Source organism: Xenopus laevis, chromosome 1S, assembly GCF_017654675.1.
Source record: "Xenopus laevis strain J_2021 chromosome 1S, Xenopus_laevis_v10.1, whole genome shotgun sequence".
Lineage (NCBI taxonomy): Eukaryota > Metazoa > Chordata > Amphibia > Anura > Pipidae > Xenopus > Xenopus laevis.
In genome coordinates this window covers 122,265,246-122,282,235 of record NC_054372.1, presented here as the reverse complement: position 1 = coordinate 122,282,235, position 16,990 = coordinate 122,265,246, and the positions used below count along the sequence as shown (strand labels likewise).

At 37.9% G+C, this 16,990-nt stretch overlaps 1 protein-coding gene across 1 annotated transcript in view; it reads left to right on the top strand.

Moving 5' to 3' along the window:
* The window catches only part of gna14.S (guanine nucleotide binding protein (G protein), alpha 14 S homeolog), a 65,631-nt gene extending 49,082 nt beyond the window's left edge, over window positions 1–16,549 (top strand). The window contains 5 exon segments of the mRNA NM_001096387.1: window positions 9,527–9,681; window positions 10,818–10,946; window positions 11,749–11,878; window positions 13,439–13,592; window positions 15,749–16,549. Of these exon segments, the coding sequence (NP_001089856.1) occupies window positions 9,527–9,681; window positions 10,818–10,946; window positions 11,749–11,878; window positions 13,439–13,592; window positions 15,749–15,939 (759 nt within the window). The 3' untranslated portion in view covers window positions 15,940–16,549.
* Window positions 16,550–16,990: the final 441 nt, after the last annotated feature.

Sequence of the window (16,990 nt, the reverse complement as noted above, 5' to 3'; positions counted from 1 at the left end):
ATAGGTAGTTCAGTCCCATTGCTATATAAAGGTGGCCATAGACGTAACAATTATGTCTTGGAAAAGATCTTTCCAAGGAAGATCGTTCATTTTAATACACACATGTAGAACTGAATTGCCGGATACACAGGTAGAAACAATAGAATTCTACCTCTATCTGACGATTCAGCACTAACTGGTCGATGTTTGGGTGCCTTTAGAGGCACCCGATCAAAATTTTCCATTCAGCTTGATCTATGAGCCCGACCAATATCCAAGTCTTCTGCCAATATCGGTCGGCTCTGTCCCACCATACACGCACCGAATATCATACGAGAATTCGTTTCGTACAATATTATCTGTGGTCTATGGCCACTTTAAGAGTCATGTGTAACAAAAGACAAAGGATGTGGATTTGCTTCCAAGGCTTAAAGCTTGTGGAGCAGTAGATATTATGAAGGGGAGCCCCCATATTGCAGGTAAGGAAACAGTTTGTGCTGGCCAGAGGCTAACTATAGGGGAAGCAGACCCTGCGGCTGCAGGGGGCCCAGGAGGTATAGAGGCCCCATGAGGCCCTAATTCATATACAATTTCAATAATACTTGGTAAAACACATCAACCTCTAGATGTTTTCGGGGGCCTGGAAAATAATTTGCTGTGGGGCCCAGTAATATCTAGTTGGTCACTGGTTCTGGCCTTTACCAGTCAAGAATGAAGGTTGACCACTTTTTCTCCTCTTGGAGATACTTGTACAGTTTCCAACTTACCATTATAGAAGAGAGAGAGACAAAAGGTCTTCTCCTGTGAGAGTATGGAAACGCGTGTCATTGACTTATAAACATCATAAGTTAGATTATCAAGTATTATGATGGCATCTGCAGCCTGGCTGGTATTAGCGCCAGGCGTGACCACTTGCTTCAAAAGATAGTTATATAGTTAAGTGGGGTAGAAAAAAGACCAAAGTCTATCGAGTTCAACCCCTCAAAAGGAAACCCAGCAACCATGCTTACATACACTCACTCACACTGACCCTTCCATATATTCACATAAACTATATATAACAATAGCTATGCTAATTGGACCATTCTCTCAAGCAGATTTTATTTGTGTTATGTTCTGTTGGAACAGAGCCTGTAATCCAACATGGCTGATATTAATATTCTTGCATGAGTACTAGGCCAGTGAGTGATGGAGGATGTTAACAAGATTCAAACATGGAATTTAGCCATGCATTTTCAATTAGAAAAAAAATTGTAAAATGTTGTATTCAGTAGATTTGTGTTCTGGTGGTAAATACTCCAAACTGCTGCTTAAATTCCAAGTTTCATTGATAAAATCACCAACTGCTAATTATTACTGCCCAGCACCCAAAAATTTTACAATGAACGAATCATAAGAAACATGCTGTTAAAGAACGTGTTGTTCCCTGGTTCCTGGAGAAGACTGTTGCTTTGCATTCTGCTTGGAGGCTAGATTAATGAAATGCATGTGTTCTTCAGTCTTGGATATCACAATTCCACGGGCTGCCAAAAGTACTACCCTGATTGCAGAAAACCAAGATTGTGTCTTTTACTCCAGAATGTAGCTTTTAAAGGAGAAGGAAAGCTACAGAGGCATTTTATTGCCAATAGATTAGCTGCAATAGTGCAAGCTAGAATGCTATATTTATTCTGTAGAATGTTTTACCATACCTGAGTAAAAAGCTCTAGAAACTCTCTGTTTGTTTAGAATAGGAGCTGCAGTATTAAAGTGGTGTGACATCACTTCCTGCCTGAGTCTCTCTCTGCTCTGGGCTCAGATTACAGTAGAGAAGGGAGGGGTGGGGGGAGAGGAGCAAACTGAGCATGCTCTTGCCCAGGGCAATGAGGTTTAAGCTGAAGGCAGGAAGTCTGATACAGAAGCCCATGTGTACACAATAGAAGGAAAGAAATGCAGTATTTCTTTTGACAGGGGACTCAACATTACTTTGGGGGTTTACTGGTATATTTAGATGGACCTTTCTGATAAGGCTTACTTAGTTTTAACCTTTCCTTCTCCTTTAATGATATGCTTGTATATTGGGGCAACCTTCTGAGCCTTCATAGGCTTTGATAGAATCATATTCATTACTTGGTTTTACATGATAATATTTCTTAAACTATTACTTCTTGCAATTTAGGAATGACCTCCTATAGTACTATTCATTTTCAGAAAATTATAATGTGTGTTTAAGGGTAACTGATATTTCTGAAATATGAGCTGAAAAAGGGTGCTCTAAAGTTTAGACTGGGGGAATAGAACTTTCATTTGAAGCAGCGTAGGTGGTTCTTCATGCTGAGGGAGTAAGGTGGTGGAATGATGCCAATGATGTTGAGATAGGCTACTTAGCATGGCCTAGCTGAAACTAAGGAAAAGTGGCACTAAAAATGGAAAATAAGCAATATTGTAGCAGTGGCAAAAACAAACATCATGACAAATTAGGCATCTTGTAATGCGCCGTATTAAGACAAGAATTACATTTGTTTTGATAGAATAGATATATATATATATATATATATAGATATATATATATATATATATAGATATATATATATATATATATATATATATATATATATATATATATATATATATATATATATATATATATATAAATTGACTTTATAGAAATTAATAACACTATGCACAATAGTACATCCTTGGTAGATATGTTGATATACTTGCACCCATGATCCAACAGGATACAGATTAGCCACACAATCATCAGCTTTATTTCACTGCTGTAAACCCCAAGGCTTATCTTAAATGTGTACTCTGACTGCTCTGCACTGTGAACCCTTCAACATTCTCTTTACTTACAGCAAGTCCCCAGTGAAAATTGTTGCATAAAAGCCGTCAAGCTTTTCAGGCTGTATTTTTCCTGGTTCACCTGAAGGTCCTGATAAATGTGTCTACATATCCTGTGTTGTTCACATATATCTTTCACATGTTATATTGTAGGCCAGTGCTATCTGCAAAACACTGCTGCTGGAAGTCTGTTGAGAAAGCACTTTTGTAGAGGGAAACAGATTCTGGGTTTGGCTCTCATTGTGATCCAGTTACAGCTAGGGCATCAACGTACCCAGGGAAGCCTATATTTATGTGGCCCTTAAATTATATCATATCAGAAATTTAGTGCTGCAAACAAATATTCCTGTGTGTGTAAATGCCCACTCTGCAAAGTGGCAGTGTTTGCATATCTACGTGTATTTCTACTGCTGGTGGACAAATATGCTGGTGGCCAATATATATATTCTAATGTGCCTCAAGCACTTCTGATTTTGGAAATCCCATAATAAGCAGGACATGCTTATACTTAGATACATGACTTCAACTTTTTTGTCACCCCCCAAGAGAATAATGCCGATCTAGGGAGGCCTCGCCAACCCAAAATGAGGCCAACTTCTATATAGTCATATACATAATATATACTACAATGTATGGGGGAAAAGATGTGGCAATAATGGATCTGTGCGGAAAAAGATGTGTAGGAGAGATACATATTTAAAAATACTATAGTTTAAGCTAATTATGGAGATTACAGTTTTACATATAACAAGGTGATTATTTAATATTTTCTTGGATATGGTTATTGTAATATTTATTAAATGATACTCCTAACGGCTTAGCATTGTTTCTAATGGCACTGTTTGCTGTAAATGAAAGTCTACATTCAGTTATTCATCTGTCATCTTTTAGTCACTGTTAGAACAGAGTGCATTGCTTAAATTCTTTATGGGAACTATATTATTTGTCATTCACATACATATAATCTGTTTTTCTCACAGGAGTGTGGCCTCTTGCACTTCTAAAAACACCAAGGGAAGTTCATCATATCTTTAGAGTGTTATATTTTTGGTTAGCTAAACATTCAAAAGAAAATATGGGTTTTATCATGGTCCATTTCATGGCCTTCCAAATGCCGCTGCATATCCACTTCCATTGCACCTCATTATTGGTAGGGTGCATTGTTCTTTGGTTTTAGGAATAGAAGTAAAATGTTACAATTTTTGCTCCAGGTCTAGATACTGATAGTAACAAATCAGGTTCAAACAGGAGAGCAGAACATGCTACAAGCTGATTGTTGCTAACGTTACACCTTTTCTTATATTCTTATAATGTGGCACCAATTTGATTATAGTTGTATTAAATATCTCCATACATTGGTAGAGTTTTGGCAGGCATAATTGTTGAAGCCTTATTTAGTACACTGACTGAGCAGTCAAATAAATGGTACCTGCTGATTGGTTGCTATGGCGTTGCAATAACCAGAGACTCTGACTCTGTTATTTCATTGGCCCCAAAGTATTATGTCCTTAAAGAGATTCTGTCATGATATTTATGGTGTTGTTTTTATTTATAAATTACACTGTTAACACTGGAAATAATTCACTCTACCATGTAAAATTTCATTCCTGAACCAGCAAGTGTATTTTTTAAATTTATAACACTGTTGTGTAGGCAGCCATCTCAGGTCATTTTGCCTGGTCATGTGCTTTCAGAAAGAGCCAACATTTTAGGATGGAACTGCTTTCTGGCAGGCTATTGGCTTTTTATTATTGAGTGCTGTTCTTAACTTGTGTTACAGAGCTGTTAATTGGTTACCTTCCCTTTGTTCTTTTGTTAGGCTCCGGGTGGGGGGGGGCGGGTGTTGGGGGATGATATCACTCCAACTTGCAGTACAGCAGTAAAAAGTGACTGAAGTTTATCAGAGCATAAGTCATATGACTGGGGGCAGCTGGGAAACTGACAATATGTCTAGCCCCTTTAACAGTCTACCACATTTGATAACCCTGATGTCTGTTCCATAAGGTTGGGACCCCAGATGTCATATTCTAAAGTTTATAATTTAAAGTCTGTAGACAAAGTAAAACTAAAGCTATTTATAAATAGGTATATTTTACATTTCAGAAAGCGAACATATAAGTGATATCCCATTGCTTCTGCAGGTTCAGACAGTTATATTGTACACAATCCTCTGTCTGTGCCAGTAGCACAACATAATCTTTTGCCTGCTGGGTGAGTTGGCAGCACTTGTCAGGAAGGTCCCTTGGCAAACACTGGGTGAATATGAGAGCTGGCATCATGTGAGTGATGAGTAATCATCATATGTACAGTATAAGCCAGGGCATTGATCCCTGTAACACTGGAATAGCAGGGGCAATTTTAACTGTTGCTAAGGCATTCCAATTGAATAATACTAATAATGACACACACAGGACATTTTATCACCCGCAATCTTGGCCACTGCAGGCTACAAAATGTCCCTTGTTTCCTTGCCACCCGCTAATGGCCGGTGGGGAAACACCTCACCCATTTACTATATAAACATTCATAGTTCTTAGTGTAGTACAGCAAAAAAAGAAAATAAACTTGGTACAGATTGTCAAATTGTGTAGCCAAATGGTATGTGTCCCAATCATGTGTGGCTAGATGTATAGTGCATTTATAAGCAGCCTTTTTGCAGACAATTTGGTGCATTATTAAAGGGATTCTGTCAAGATTTTGTGTTGTAGTTTTTATGTCCAAATTAAACTGTTTACACTGCAAATAATTCCCTCTACTATGTAAAATGTAATTCCTAACCCAAAAGTGTATTTTTTTAAGTTGTAATATTGGTGTGTAGACAGCCATCTCAGGTCATTTTGACGGGTTGTGTGCCTTCAGAAAGAGCCAGTGCTGCAGTATGCAACTGCTCTCTGACAGGCTATTCAATGTAACTGAATGAGTCACAGAGAGACATGGATTTTTACAATTGAGTGCTGTTCTTATACAGTATCTACCAGAGATCTGTTATCTGGTTATCTTCCCATTGTTCTGCTGATGGGGGAAGGGAGGAAGGGGGAGATATCACTCAAACTTGCAGTACAGCAGTAAAGAGTGACTGAAGTTTATCAGAGCACAAGTCACATCACTGGGGGCACCTGGGAAACTAACAATATGTCTAGCCCCATGTCAGATTTCCAAATTAAATCTAAAAAAAAATCAGTTTGCTCTTTTGAAAAACAAATTTCAGTGCAGAAATCTGTTGGGGCAGCACTTTTAACATGTTTTCCCATGACAGTATCCCTTTAATATCTAGCAGTAAGGGGCTGTTGTTGCAATTCTGCCAGAAAATTCAATGATCGTGATCGATGGTGAGAGCTGAGAAAATCCCCTGTAACCAGGGAAATGGGTGTAGCTTTAGTTAGGCGAACACTCATCCATAACCCCAGAGAACATCTGCCAACTGCCTCTTGTTTGTTCCTTCATTACACACTTCTGAAATACTTGGCAACTGTTGGGTATTTTTTTTTCAGTCAGAAAGCATAAACTCCCATTGATGTATTTTACACAATGCTTGAGATGTTGAATATATTTGGCACTGTTTAGACTCCCATGTGTCAGTGTAAAGCACCATTACTTGTTTCTACTTGTACAAAAGAGTCAGAAACAGACCATTGGGCAATAACCAAAAATCCTTTTATTAAAGGGATTCTATCATGATTTTTATGGTGTAGTATACTGTACATACTGTATCAAATACTCATTAGCTGTGATATTGGTGTGTAATTAGCCATCTCAGGTCATTGTGCTTGATCCCTTGCTTTCAGAATGAGCCAGCACTTGGCGAAAACCAGACAGGTGGCAACCCTAGAGCTGCTATCTAATTACCTTCCCATTGTTCTGTTGTAAGGCTGCTGGGAGGAATGGAAGTGGTGTGATATCACTCCAACTTGCAGTGCAGTTGTAAAGAGTGACTAAATTCACATGACTGGAGGGCACCTGGGAAACTAACAACATCTCTAGCCCCATGTCAGATTTCAAAATTAAATGTAAAATAATCTGTTTGCTATTTTGAAAAATTGATTTCAGTGCAGAAGTCTTCTGGAGCAGCACTGTTAACTGGTATGTTTTAAATCCTTTTAGGCATTGTTTGACATCACATTCATTTGGCTGAATGTGGTCTAAACACACCACATAAACATACACATACTTCGGTTTATTCTACACCTTAATAAGCTCAACATTGTTATTGCAAATATTGCTACCAACATTGATTAAATACAGGGATATGGAAGATAGCTCATAGTACAAATTGATCTAGGGACTGGCCATTTTGGAGTCAGGAAGGAATTTTTCCCCCTCTGGAGCAAATTGGAGAGACTTCAAAAGTTTTTTTTTTTTTCCTTCCTCTGGATCAACTAGCAGATTATATATACAGTTAAAAGGTTGAACTTGATGGACCTGTCCTTTTTCAACCTAACTTACTATGTTACTATGATTAGGCTACATGCTGATCCATTTTGGACAGTTACACTCTGGTCTGTCTTAAACCTCACTCAGTTTCAGGTGAGCCCCCTTTCTGGATCCATGGATTGGGTCTGTCGCACAAAGTCATGCAGCATTGACCAAATATCACATAGTTACTCTCATTGGACAAGCAGGTAATGGCCAAACTATCATGAAATGACAATGCTTGCTTGTTCGTACCAAGCAGTATCTGTTGCGTTTCGTCATCATGGGAATACCATTGTTTCTACAGGAATATGATCTGATATTCAGAATGATTGGGACCAGGGGTTTAAGGTGGCCATAAACAGGCTGATAAAAGATGCTGACTTGGTCCTTTCAAAAAAAGTCTACAGTTTATAGACCTGTGTATTGGGCCAAAGATGGGCCGACTTGACTTATGTGGACTGAATCTGGGTGTTGTGTGGTTCTCAACCAACAGGCATGTAGTACACTCTGCATGATGCAGTTGTTGGATCTGCCAAATTTGGCCCTGTGTGTGGGTGGCCAAATGAGGCTCAGATCTCTGATTTGCCAGCTTTGCCAAACAAAGAAATCTGGCAGTATTTGGCTATCTTAATTCACCACTGGGGAAGGTAAGACACATTACATTTTTCCCCCAAGAAACACCAGCCCGGGACAAAAACCTAGCAATTACACTCACTGGCATGTGCTTGCCTTTTAATTAAAATCCATTTATGGTGAGGAAATGAGAGCTACACAAAGATATTTGAAGAACCCGATTTCTACTCTGCACTGCAATATTGTTTTACTTTTATTACAAATCATTGTGCTAAATCAGAATGCCATTTGCTGCCCCTTACTGAGGTTTTTTTTTAAGGATTCTGTATGTGACTTTTACTTGAGGCTCTTCTGAGAGAGAGAGCTGCCACCTAGAGGAAAATTGCAGTTATTTAAGGGGAGATTTCCCATTTATTGCACAGTACAGAATCAATATCAATCATTTGGTTAATGCTACAAAAAAGAAATGTTTTGTGCAAGTGGGGGACATTCCTCGCTACCTCGTTTCTATATCACAACTTCTTTGTACCATTGACTATATTGGTCTTTAAATAACAATTTATAATGAAATGAGCGTGAATTTACTTTCACGTTATAAAGCCCATCGTACTATTTATGAGTGGGGGGGTCTGCAACCTTATAATAATCAGTGTGGGGAAGGCTCAATATCTTATAGAAACAAGTGTTTATCTTTCTAACTCTTTTCACCCATTTTCAACACCAATATCACAGATTTTTTTTATAAATTTACATATGTGTGTATACATATAAAATACTACAGGTATGGGACCTGTTATCCAGAATACTCAGGACCTGGGGTTTACAGGATAACCGATTCTTCCATAATTTGGATCTTCATATCATAAGTCCACTAGAAAATTATGGAAACAACCCAATAAGCTAGTTTTGCTTCCAATAAGGAATAATTATATCTTAGTTTGGATCAAATACAAGGCACTGTTTTATTATAACAGAAAAAGAAAATCATTTTTAAAAAATTGGATTTGAATAAAATGGAGTCTATGGGAGATGGCACACGGGTAATGCTGGCAGGGTGATACCCTTGCTTTAAATGTATTTAATGCAGCATGCAATGTTTCGGGGATGTCCCCCTTTATCATAAAGGGGGACATCCCCAAATCCCCAAAACGTTGCATGCTGCATTAAATACATTTAAAGCAAGGGTATCACCCTGCCAGCATTACCCATGTGCCAGTGAATCTTTTGCTGTATACATTGGATAGGTGGCTGATACCTATCTCGCTGTGCACCAGGACTTAGTGATTGGAGGACCAGGGTGTGCGGCTGTATTTGAACTTGTCTATGGGGGATGGCCTTTCCATAATTCAGAGCTTTCTGGATAACGGGTTTACAGATAAGGGATCCCATACTGGTACCTGTTTTTTCTGTGCTGTACATTCAAACAATACAATAATAGAACAGAACTGTATGCAATGCACATCATTTCATTCAAAATAAAGGCTAGGTATTAAAAGACACATGAGGAAGGTGGCCCCTAAAAGCTTACAGTCTAATCGTGAATGTGCTGTTGCCCATAGCAACTAACCATCAGTTTGAATTTAATATTTTGATGCAAGCTAGTCTTTGGTTTGACTTTCTGATTAATGTATAGAAGTGACTGTACTTATGTTAATAAATCAAAGACCCTGCGTATGTTTATGGAGTGTGAGAAGTTAGATTGTCCTTTTATTGATCACTGCCTTTGTTATTCTAGGAAAATGCATTGTTGATTCGAGAAGTTGAGGTGGACAAAGTATCCAGTCTTGAAAGGAAACACGTAGAGGCAATAAAGAAGCTCTGGGAAGATGAGGGCATCCAAGAATGTTATGACCGAAGGAGAGAATATCAGCTGTCCGATTCCACAAAGTAGTAAGTATCTTGGGTTTAGGGCAAAGACACACATGTTGATTAGTCACAGCGATGAATAGCGGGATGATTGTGGTATGGTGTTGAATCTGCTCTATTTTGGGGTGCCAGGCTAATGACTTGAGACTGACTGATCTTTAAATAAGTGGTATTTATTTACAAAGGAACTAAAACGGTATAAAAGGAGGGAGATAGAAAGGATAGGGAAAGGTGCAATGGAAGGGAGTCGAAGTGTCGAACTAACAAAGTATTTACAATGCTCTTTATATAAACATAAGGAAAACCATTCAAACAAGCAGACTACCCTTTTCCCAGGATAGCCACACCCAAAAGATAGTCCCAGCCAATCAAGTCGATGTCATATGATGAGCCATGGAAACCTCCAAGTTAGTAGTGTCCTGTAGATGGCAGTGTAGACCAACTAATGAGGTTTAAGATGTTCTGTGGGTGGCAGTGTTGCACAGACAGTGACTTCCATACCTGACCTTTATTCCTGGGGTCTGAAACGCTGAGGGTGTAAACAACATATCTTTTCATTGCCTTTGTTGTTTCCTCACCTGATGCCGGTCTATGGACTCCTCTCTTTGTCCATGATAGCTGTTCCTCATTTACACAACAGTGTTAGGAGATAGATATGAATGCAGGATAGCCATTGTTTTGCCATCTGTGTTTATAGAGTACACTGCCCTGAGGCCAGAGTCACTGTTAATTCTTTAACTCCCTCAGATATGGGATATGAGCTATGAGATATTACATATGGCGATCAGTCGCCATGATCATTTTAAAAGTTGCGGCGGCAAATTGCCATGTGTGTCTTCACCCTTAGCGTTGCTTTAGTCTACACCTACAAAATATTATGTTTTCACCTTCCCAGGCCAGAAAGTGTGGGTGGGGGAATGCGGAAATACAGTATACACTGTATATTACTGGCACTCATGTAGATTTTTCATTTCTACCAGGATAAAAGGATTAGTATGATGTAGACATAGAAAGTGATATTCTGAGGCATTTTGCAATTGGTCTTCATGACTAAAAATGCTTTAGATTTTTTTGTTCAGCATCCAGTCTGCTATACTTTCTTTTGAGACTCAATAACTTCACCAAACAAACCTTTTCTTACCCAGATTTTATCTTTTCAGCTACCTTAGCGACATTGATCGCGTTTCAAGCTCTGGCTTTATCCCCACCCAGCAAGATGTGCTGAGGGTCAGAGTTCCCACCACCGGAATCATTGAATACCCCTTTGATTTAGAAAACATTATTTTTAGGTAAGTTACCTGATTGAAGCCTCAGATGCTTTTTATTTAACAAATCTATACAGAATACACACACCTGCCAATTAGCCCTTGTGCAATTCAGGGACATCTTTAGTTATACCCTATCATGGCAGGGCAAATCACCCAAATGGGGCAAATCATTTTATGACTTTGAATGAATGGATGGTTTTACAGGTTTGCATTGTTTTACCCTAACAGGTTCAATAATTTCTAGGTAAAAAGTAAACAGTTGGGAAGGGCAAATCTGACACATTTCACTTTGCTGGAAATTTGCAAAATGACAAAACTTTAGACAAATGCATTGAAGTCAATCGGATGTTTGTTGCAGGAAATAAAACGTATATATTTTTTTTACTATATATTGGAGTCTATGGACTTTTTTTCCCCCTGTGAAATATTTTGCTCATCCCAAAAGCTGTTCTTCTAAAATGACATTCTAACTGGCCTTTAGGCTGGATACCCCCCTGGTCCCCTCTCCCAATGGGTCTGCATAGGTTCCTATTATAGTATGAAATCTGGGATTAGCCTGATTTGGCCCACTTCCAAACAAACAGATCTTTCTATTTATGGCTAGTATTAGAATGCTGGGTTATTAAAACACTGTATTGTCTTTTACCCTTAATGTGTATCCTCAGCCAGAGCCCCCCAATCAACCTGTTATTCTTTTAGAAGAAGAATTGATAACATTTTCTGTGCTTGTGTCTATCTGCACTTTTTCATTCATTTGTGTTTCTCTAATTTGTATTAAAAGAAAATATCTCACATGGGCTTTATGCATTTTTGAAACCAATAGGATGGTGGATGTTGGGGGACAGAGATCTGAAAGACGGAAGTGGATTCACTGCTTTGAGAACGTTACCTCCATTATTTTCTTAGTGGCATTAAGCGAATATGATCAGGTCCTTGCGGAATGTGACAATGAGGTGAGATTGCAATAAACGTTACATTAAAGGGATACTGTCATGGAAAAACATGTTTTTTTACAAAATGTATCAGTTAATAGTGCTACTACAGCAGAATCCTGCATTGAAATCCGTTTTTCAAAACAAGAAATGGATTTTATTATATCTAATTTTAAAATTTGCTATGGGGCTAGACATTTTGACATTTCCCAGCTGCCCTCAGGTCATGTGACTTGTGCTCTGATAAACTTCAGTCACACTTTACTGCTGCACTGCAAGTTGGAGTGATGTCATCCTCCTACAAGCTGCTGTAATGTAAATAGAGCCCGTCAATTGAACAATAGGCAGGTATCAAGATAAGCTCCCACTGACACCACTTCAGAAGGACTGAAATCCTGCATACAAACATATAAATAATAATAATATAGTCCTGTGATCACTGCCCCCACTTACGTTTCAAAAATAAATATATATATATACACACACAATTCATTTTGGGCACTGGAAAAAATATTTTATATAGATAGTTTATTATATTTGTTTACACAAAAATGAACTCCCAGGACTGATGACAGGGAATAGAAAAAAAGGATAAAATAAGGAGGACATACTTGAAAACCAGGAAAACTTAGGAGGAAGTCTAGGAAGGGTAAAAATAGCTCAGGAGAAAGGAGGCAGTAAGTAGTTAATGAAAAAAGAAGTATTGCAGGCAGGAAAGGAGCGCAGTGTGTGTGAGGTGGATAGCAGAGGGAACTCACAGCTCCTTTACCCCATCTAGTAACCAGTAAAACAAACTAGGAAGGCAGCAAGGAGAGAAAGTTCCCCCCCTCCAAAGGAAAGCAAAGAACAAACTTACAGAAGGCAGGAGCTTTGATAGTGTCTGTGGGAGGAGGGGCTGCTAGTGCAGCTGTAGAGCAGGACGTAGGAAAGTGAAAGTAATTGCTTCCCTGCAAACCATGTGACCTCTCTCCTCCAAACATCACACACATGGGCAGAGAGGGGAGGGGGAGTGTACAGCTAGATTCTCATGTCGTAGTGCGACCTGGCTTTTCATTACAGAGTGGCTGCCTCCAAGCACACAGGTAATGCTGTGCCTGCTGTTAGAGCAACACATGATGAATGTGTAATGAGCAGAAATGGAAGCCCCCATGACAAAATACAAACTAAAATAACTTATGCATGGAGTTGTGGATTAACATTTTATTTGCCAGACAGTGTTTATGGATGTGTGTTTTTTATAAAAATGCAAAAAAAAAAAAAAGTTTAAAATGACGACAGATTCCCTTTAAGTTGCTGTAAACATGTAGAATATAGAAACTTTTTATGTACACTCCAACAGCAGTTTCATTAGTGACCACTCCTGAAAAGCCTTTAAACTGATATACAAATTATTCACACTTAAGTTGTACAAATCTAATTCCCACTACCACCCCCTTAAAGTCCAAAATAGTACTTTATAGATTTCTTTTGACCACATCCATTCCAATCATTATTCACGCCTTTCTGTTTTCAAATGTTGGAAGGTATGTTATTTCCTTAGTGGCGTTTGTTGCACGTCACCAATGTTGTGTTTCTTCCTAGAACCGAATGGAGGAAAGCAAGGCGCTGTTCCAAACCATCATAACTTACCCCTGGTTTCAGAATTCCTCAGTTATTCTCTTTTTGAACAAAAAGGATCTTCTTCAAGACAAGATTATGTACTCCCACCTCATTGACTACTTCCCAGAATTCACAGGTAAGTAGTTTCTACACAATAAATGACCTGGCTCTGCATATTTACAGTTGCCTCTATGTTCAGTTGCTGTAGAAGGTTGTAGTGGAATCCTTGATATACTTTTATATACTAAGTGGCATAGCAAACCTCCTTATTATGTACTTCAGTCTGTAATACTCTTATTTATATTCCGTGTCTATTTAACTAGTTCAGTTTAATCCCAAATTGCAATGAATACATGACCAGGGGCAGCTGGGAAATTGACAATATGTCTAGCCTCATGTCAGATTTCAAAATTGAATATAAAAAAATCTGTTTGCTCTTTTGAGAAATGGATTTCAGTGCAGAAGTCTTCTGGAGTAGCACTATTAACTGATGCGTTTTGAAAAATACATGTTTTCTGATGACAGGATCCCTTTTAGCTAAAATGACTGGAAACATTTGAATGTAAAAACTTTGGCCTCTAAAGGCTTGCAAAATCACGTAGAGGTCAATGGAAGCCGTCCTAGGCAAAAGTTAAACTATTTATTCAAGTTCTTTCAGTCTTTACATTTTTTCTTTGAGCTTGTGAACTCAACAATTGAGATTTTGAGTTTTGAATTGTTTTTTCCCCCCCACAGTTTTATTCATTCAAGCTTTTTTTATACAGATTTAGTAAAAAAGGCAAACATTCAAGTTTTTTTAAATGTGGGTTTATTCGAAATAGAAAAAAACTCAAAAATGACACAAATTTGAATTTTGATAAATTGGCCTTCGGTGTGGAACAGTTTTGAACCTTAAATGGATGTACCGTAAAACGAAACATAACACGAAAGAAAGTATAACTACCCACTATTTGTAATTGTAATTGCTATTCTTTAGAGCTAAACAGGTAAGCCAAAGCGATTCCATGTTTGGTCCTTGCGTAGTTGATCATTTACTGTATATTATTCCGAAGTCCCATAACTAGGGATGCACCAAATCCAGGATTCTGTTTGGGATTCAGCCTTTTTCAGCAGAATTTAGATTCAGACAAATCCTTGTGCCTGGTTGAACCGAATTTGCATATGCAAATTAGGGGTGGGGAGGAAAACCACATGACTTTTTATTACGAAACAAGGAAGTAAAAAATGTTATTCCACTTTTTCCTTTCCCACCTCTAATTTGCATATGCAGATTAGGATTTGGTTCATTATTTGGCCGAATCTTTCACTAAGGATTCGGGGATTTGACCGAATCGCAAATAGTGGATTTGGTGCATCCCTACCGATAACTTTATTTCAATTGCTATTTGAGTTTAAATGGAGCTTAACTGTCCAATATAATGGGTGTTGAAAAGTTGCTTACAAATTTGAATTGTATTTTTAAAAACTCAAATGCCTGGTATTTATTACGCAAAAAAACCCCTCAAAAGTAAAAAGATGTGGCGCGTTCATGTAGAAGTCAATGGGGTTGTCCTAGGCAAAATTCGGGCCATTTTTTTAATTCGAATTTTGTAAACTCACATTTTCAAGTTTTTTAAGCCTATAAACTCGAAAAATTCAATAGTATTTATTCGAGTTTTTTTACAATTTGATATTTTCATAAATAATCAAACATTCGACTTTTTTTAAATTGTACGTTTATTTGAAGTAGAAAAAAATACTCTAAACCTCACAAATTAGAATTTTCATAAATAGGCCTCCCAATGGCAGATAACAAAATAGAGCCACTTTTATCTTATAAATTCTTGCATTTTTATTATCCCTTTAATATTACCCGGTACATGTATGGGATCCATTATCTGGAAACCAGTCACCCAGAAATCTCCAAATTACAGAAAGGCCGTCTCCCGTAGACTGTTATATCATCAAAATAATTCAAATTTCAAAACATATTTCCTTTTTCTCTGTAATAAAACAGGACCACGTACTTGACCCAAACTAAGATATCATTAATCCTTATTGGATGCAAAACCAGCAAAATGAGTTTACTAATTGTTTAGGTGATCCAAATTACTGAAAGATCAGTTATCTGGAAAACACCAGGTTCCAAACTTTCTGGATAACATGTCCAATGCCTGTTTTACATTGGTTGTGCTGTTTGTAACTGATCTGCATGTATATTAATCAAGGTATGAGTCGGTGAACATTTTAAAAAAAAAAGGCTAATTTTAAGAAGTCGGGGTAAAAATAAACTTGCAATTTTTGTTTGGCCAGGTCCTAAACAAGATGCTCAAGCTGCCCGGGAATTCATTCTCAAACTGTACCAGGATCAGAACCCGGACAAAGAGAAGGTGATCTACTCGCACTTCACCTGTGCGACGGATACTGAGAATATTCGATTTGTTTTTGCTGCTGTGAAAGACACAATCCTTCAGTTGAACCTGCGCGAATTCAATTTGGTGTAAGGGATGGGACATGGACAATTCATTGGGTGGATTTATCAGGCGTACCGTACTGGGGCGATTCCATAGTCTCCGGAATCATGCTTGCTACAGGTTTGATTTGGCTCAGTACAGTCATCACAGGTTCTTACACACTGTACCGTGTTCTGAGCTCCTGTAACATTCTCTGGTAAAACATGTAATTGGGAAAAGCGAAAGTAATTTTCCTATCCGTTTACTGCATATTTTTTATTTTTAAAGAAAAGGGAAGTATGAAATGTACATGCTGTTTTTATAATTCTTCTTAAGGTGTTTAGTAGTTATTTTTATTAAATATTTGTGACAAAAAGGATATTTAAGAGAATATTCCATAGAACTTTGTATAAGATAAGGCGATCCTAGGGTTTTTATTATTGTTAATTCCTGTATGGGGGGGGGGATAGTTATTAACCAGAGTTGCCTTTGTCATTTTTTAAAGCAAAAGACTGTTAGGGTCATGAGTGGCCATCGCTAGCGATGGGTGAATAAATTAGCCGGACACAAATTCGCAGTGAATTTCTGCGTTGTCGCAGTCAAATTAATTTGCAAAACTGTGTCGACAATTTGCCGGCAAAAAATCTGGCACGTTAAAAAAGAAAAAAAAAAAAAAAAAATTGGTGCTCACGTCAAAATGGCCATGCGTCAAAATTATTCGGATGCCCATTGACTTTAATGCATTTAGATCAAATAGTCGTGCGTATAAAAATTGATGCACGTCAAAATTATTTTGACACCCATTGACTTCAATGGGTTTTGCGAATTTTTCGGCGTTTGGGGAATTTTTCAACGAAGCAAAGTGGCACACATCTGTCCATCACTAACCATCGCCATTAATTTAAAAAAATTAAATTTTTTAAAAAAAATTGATTTGGGTCGTTCAATGTGATCGTAGAATGTACTTAGTCTTTTCTCAAATGTGATTTCTAAACAGAATGTTTGTTAACATTAACATGGAAGATTTTTGGTTTGCTTTATTTAATCGAACTGTACAAATATCTCCTCGATCCAGTGTAACTTATATCTAAGACCACAATGT